This window comes from Eurypyga helias, unplaced genomic scaffold (assembly GCF_000690775.1).
Source record: "Eurypyga helias isolate BGI_N326 unplaced genomic scaffold, ASM69077v1 scaffold35497, whole genome shotgun sequence".
Lineage (NCBI taxonomy): Eukaryota > Metazoa > Chordata > Aves > Eurypygiformes > Eurypygidae > Eurypyga > Eurypyga helias.
This window is the reverse complement of record NW_010261688.1, coordinates 1,026-6,601: the sequence shown is the minus strand read 5'-3', so window position 1 is coordinate 6,601 and position 5,576 is coordinate 1,026. Positions and strand designations below refer to the sequence as shown.

Sequence of the window (5,576 nt, the reverse complement as noted above, 5' to 3'; positions counted from 1 at the left end):
GCTGGAATTCTAGGCCCAGTGCTGATGGAGCTGGCTAAGGATATCGATCGCCACTTGAATTCACTGAATAAATAATGGTTGCCATAGTTATTGAGCATTCACAACTGGCGGGGAAGCACGGAAATCTCCAAAACACCTCCTGTGATAGTTTTGCTGGAAAATCACCCAATTAATTCGGTCTCATATCATGAAAATTATGCGAGCTATGCAGGATGCTCGGACTCCTTGTCCTAGAATGTCAGTCGTAGTCGAGCATCTCTGCTGCCTATTTTAGCAGCTAAAGAGGAAGGGACTCGTGCCACCTCTTGTTTTGCGCGGCAGAGAGGTTAACGGACATCGTACAGCCCCAACCGCTCTGAGGAATCTTACACTTTCAGAGCGTTTTTTGCTCCCGGTCCCAGAGCGTGGATTTGGGTGGCACCAAAGAGAACGAGTTCTCGCGCTGTGTGGCAGGGACGCTGATGTGGTTTCCCTCTCGCTTTTACAGAACGACATGGATTAAAAGAACCAAAGAAAGTGGAAGAGCTATGCAACAAGATCACAAGCAGTTTGAAAGATCACTTAACTTTCAGTTGCCAAAACAAAGGACAACCGCTTGAGTCTGCAGAGCCGAAGGTACTGGGTGTTCTGGCCGACTTGCGTTCTCTCTGCACACTGGGACTGCAGCGCATCTTTTACCTGAAACTGGAAGATTTGGTGCCAGCCCCTTCCATTATCGACAGGCTCTTCCTGGACACCTTACCCTTCTGAGTCAAACCGCCCTCCTGAAAGGCAAATGCCCGACGGAGCGGGCAAACGGATCGTGACTTACAGCTAACGTTTCTGCCCTCGCTTAACGGAAAAGCAGCTCCAGGTCTAAAGTGAGGTCTTTTCTGGCGCTTTGTCCTTACAACCTGAGGCCCAAAGCTTACTGGCTTCCTGGTTTGGGGCTGTGTTCTTTGTTTTCTTTTGTGTGATTTGGGTTTTTTTAAATGGCTAATATGGCACTTTTGGACAATGCTATCCCAGCAGCAGTAAAAGGTTAACATGACTGTTTTCAATCCGTTGTTTAACACCTCATGCTATATGAGGAGCAAAGTTGTAGAAGCTGTGTTTGAGAACAAGAACAGCAACTAGTTGTTTGCCAGGGTAGTGTGTGTTTTGTGAGGATACCTTTAGCATACTTCTTGCGCGTCAAGGGCACATACATCAGCACAATCTCAACGACAAAAAAAAAAATCACTTTTTTAGCAAAGTACATTCAATCGAACATTTCATACGAATCGAATATAGCAAAATGACAATGGCTGTTAGCTCCCACGTTCAAGTGCAATTTTTTAAAGTGCTGTCTTACCAAGTCTCGTTTATTAACTAATTTATTTTACTATGACAACAAGCGGAAGAAATCGAGTGAGAAAATTACATGCACTAACTTAGCTGACCGAGTTTTCCCAACTTGATTCCATGTAGCGCGACTTATCGACACATGTAAGCGGAAGACCCGGGAGCAATTGTGGCTCAGTTGTTCCTTAGCTGAGGAAACCCGAGTAAGTAGCGATTGGAGCATACGGGGTCAGCATCAGGGACAGTTCGGTTTGAGACTCCTAACGCAAGCGGCTGGTTAGTAAACGGACAGAAGGTGGTTTTCAAGAACAAGCAAGTCTTGTAAAATAGTATGAATGTAAGTGCTAGGAAGGGCATAGTGGGCTGCGTTTAAACATTCCGTGTTCGTACTCCTTTTTGTATGTTTATACTGTTGATGCCATATTAATATGAAATAATTTGTTGCATAGTGTCTTTATTTGTATAAACGTTTGTATGCATGGTATATTGTAATGGCTTTGCCTGTATTTATTGCAATGACTGCCAGCTCATGGGAGCCCTGTTACACACGATAACGAAATGGGGTGTTCACACTGACTCAGATGCACCAGTTGGAAAACTATATACATATATATAATGTGTATATATATATATGTATATACCTGTGTTTGTGTGCGTGTGTGCGCGCGCGTGTCTTTTTATTAACCATTTGTATATAGAATATCTGTCAAATCACAAGCAGAGTTATTTTACAGTCTATTTGCAGTGACTTCTAAGGCAGTACTGTTTAGCACTTTGATATGAAAATCTTGCTCATGTTTTGCTAAATTCAAATAATATTTAAAAAAGTTTAGTTCTAAAAAAAGTTTATATGCACTGTATTAAGTCGAACTTTTGTTGGTCATTTTGCTAAGGAAATTTTTGAATGTCAACCTGATGTCACTGTATCTTTTGTTAGCTTTAAACATTCTAGCTTTTGTCTTTTTTTAAACTATGCTGTTTATATGGAAATTAAATTATACAATCAAACAGATGCCAAATGAATTGCCTAATTGCTGCAAAGGATAACCCAGATATCGAGTCACTGTATGGTTTTCAAATAGTAATCTGGTATTTTATCACTTACTATGTTTGGATGTGCTTTTATGAAAAAATTATTCTTATATCAAGATTTATAGTAGTGTCAATAGGGAAACAGACTTCTAATCACTATAGTTAATATTTCCGGTTTACCTGCAGATAATATTTGGGAAAGTATTGCTTTTTGTATTGACTTTTAAGCTTATGTGCAAACATAATAGCATAATTAAATATCAGAGAAGCTAATGTTTCTTGTAGGTTGCTGTAACAAGCCTGACCAGCAAGACAAATATATTTTGACTGAATTTGCTTTTGTATATACTAAATATATATATATACGTATATATATATACACGCTCACACACATGTGCGCAGACAGAAACATCCAGCCACACAGTCCAGAAGTGTGTTGACTTTTGTCTCCTTGTGTAAGACACAAGGTCCCTTGAGGAATGACTTTTATCTAGGGACAGATCCTGCCAGGTGCTGAGCACCAGCCAGACGAGGGCTCGCCGGCGCTTCCTGCGAGCGGGCCCTCACAGAGGATTTTCAGGCGAATCAGCATAGTACAGTCAAATCGCTTTTTTGTCGAGCAAGGTTTATTTATTAAGTGGAATGTGAGTGGGAGGTAGCAGGTCCAGAGCCCCGTGTGAGATTTCATGTAGCTGGTGTCCTCCAGTCTTCCATGGATAGTCTTAACTGTGATACTCTCCCGAACCCCGTCATCTGTGGAATTGTCCTTCACGTCAGCTTCGATACGCAGGCTCATCCTAGACTACAGCCAGTGACAGGTCACAGTGGTGAAAGAAAAAGTTAGCGCAGAATACATCTACTCCTTTCCTTAGAGCTCTCTCAGTGTGAACATGCCTTTGCCGAGGCAGAATTCAGGAATATATCAGGTGTTAAGGGAGAGTGCCTTGCTTTTATTTCAGACAACAGTGTTTCAAGAGTTTCTTCACTCCGCTAACCGCAGCACTTTTTTTTTTCTTTTTTTTTTTGTCGGTGGTGTTAACCTGTGGGTTGAAAGAAATGCTCTTGTACATATCCAATGTAAATTAAAATTATTAAATTGAATAACATTTTTTTCAGAGGCCCCATGTGTGTTGAATAAGTATGCTTAATTCTGTTAAAATCTGATGTGAATTTTTTATCCTTTATAAAACATTAAAAAAATTGTCTACTCGAGTCTTAAAAGTGGAAAAATTGGTGAAGCATGCTTAAGAACACTGGCGATTTAATGGCTAGTCTTTTAATTAAAACAGCTTTTGTATCAATACAGTAAGACCTGCGGTGTCTGGTTACACAGTCTCCACTAGATATCGAGAGCTGGACCACGGTTGTCCCAGAGGTTGAACGACGTACAGAGCAGAGTGGGGAGACTCCCGGCCCCTCATTGTTCTCTCCCATGCCAGGAAGGGGTTGTAATTAACTCACAGGTGATGATGGCCACAAGGGCGGGAGGGGTCGGCCATAGGGCTCGTGGTCCCATAGCACCTGTCTCGGGCTAGAAAGAGGACAGAGATCTGATCCCATCTTCTGCCCCTTAGTGCCACTCAATCCTGGTAAGACGTCGCTGCAGCAGGCACCTGCAGCATTTTCTTTAAATGTGCATCCAATCCCTTCCCTTCCTCGGCCTTGGCTTTGCCGGAGTGATCACTTATCCCCTGCCAGACAAAACTGTTTGGCTACCAGTGCATTTTCAACACATGCAGTTTTGAGAGGCATCTGCCACTATTCCGGGTGTCACCGTAAGTACTGACGGCTCCGGCACACCTCCGCGAGAGCTGTTCTTCTGCAGCAACCGCCTGGCTGGAGGTTACACCAAATGATGTACTGCGGATCGGCAGCACCTTCTGTGGAAACATGGGAAAGCAAGAGGTGGCGCAAACTCTTCCAAATTGTTTCTCGCTTCTTTGCCTAATTTTTTATAATGAAACTACAAATCTTATGATCGTTGATGATAATGGCAACGAGTTTTGCACAGTAGTCTCCTGCTAAGCCAATCACGCAGATCTTGTGACCAACCCACACCAGGGTCTGAATTTCCACCCTACAAGACAAAGCTTATCCTCACTAAACTCACAAGTATCCCGATTTGTCATTATGTCTGGGGCCCTAAGTTATGTCCTTAGACACGGGAACAGAACTGGTTCCTGACCCAGGTCACCCACACCCATATGTTCGTACCCCTAAACCACAGGCGTGGCATAGTCCTTGCTGCCTGGTGATGGACTCTGGCAGCAGAAGGTTGGGCTGAGACAGGAAGGTAACAGCCGCTTCCTCTAGCAGAGACCATCCTTGGACGGGAGTCTGACACCCAGGCACCCCAAAACGAGCACCTTTAACTAGAGGGGAGTCAAAGCTCTTTCTACGACTTTCCTCGTCACGCTCGGGTTCATTCGTCCAATATGCAAAGCTGAAATTTGAGTTGCAGAGAGGAGCAGGAGGGAGAGAGAGAGAGGTTTAATTGTATAAAATTAAGCATGGGTCTGACAAAAATTGGCAACTCCCTCCACGGACACTATGAAACGTGTCTTTGATTAATTATTTGTATTATAGCAACACCTAGAGGCCACAGCAGAGATCAGGACCCCATTTTGCTATCCTGAGTAGCACCCCCAGTCTGCACCCAGCCAAACCTCCAGTCCAACAGACAAAAGAAGAAGGAAGTGGAGCAACAGAGGAAAAAAGGGGTAAGGCGCCATGCCCAAGGGCATTTCAGTCATAGAGTTGGGAATAAACACATTTGTTTGCTGACCTAGCATCCACTGAATGCTCTTTACTTCTTTTTTTTCCCCTCTCCTTTTATTTCCCTGGGCAATTTTTGCTGCCACTGTATCGAATTTTATGCAAACATGATAAAAGCATTGAAAAATTCCAAATAACCCATGTATTCAAAACAGTCTTGTTTACCCTGTGTATATCAGTCGTCCATGAGACTATTAAAAATCCTGGTCAATGACATGCTTGGGACTAAGCTGTGATTCAAAATAGATAGCATTTAGAGAAGAGATATTTAGCTGTTCTTCATTATATTAATGAAACTGACCATTAGGAATATTGCAAGACATGGATTAAACAATAATTACTAATGGATAAAAAAGATTAACTTTTAAAAATGCCAAGCTATTGATGAAGTAATTGAATAAATGGGGAGTCAGTTAATCAAATTCTTAGCAGCAGATGATGTATTT

The 5,576-nt window shown here is 42.5% G+C and overlaps 1 protein-coding gene across 2 annotated transcripts in view; it reads left to right on the top strand.

Moving 5' to 3' along the window:
• The window catches only part of NR4A3 (nuclear receptor subfamily 4, group A, member 3), a 24,402-nt gene extending 21,715 nt beyond the window's left edge, over nucleotides 1-2,687 (top strand). For both annotated transcript variants that reach the window (XM_010155461.1, XM_010155460.1), the window contains exon 7: nucleotides 488-2,687. In XM_010155461.1, the coding sequence (XP_010153763.1) occupies nucleotides 488-750 (263 nt within the window). In that variant the 3' untranslated portion in view covers nucleotides 751-2,687. The remainder of the gene's footprint in view (nucleotides 1-487) is intronic.
• Nucleotides 2,688-5,576: the final 2,889 nt, after the last annotated feature.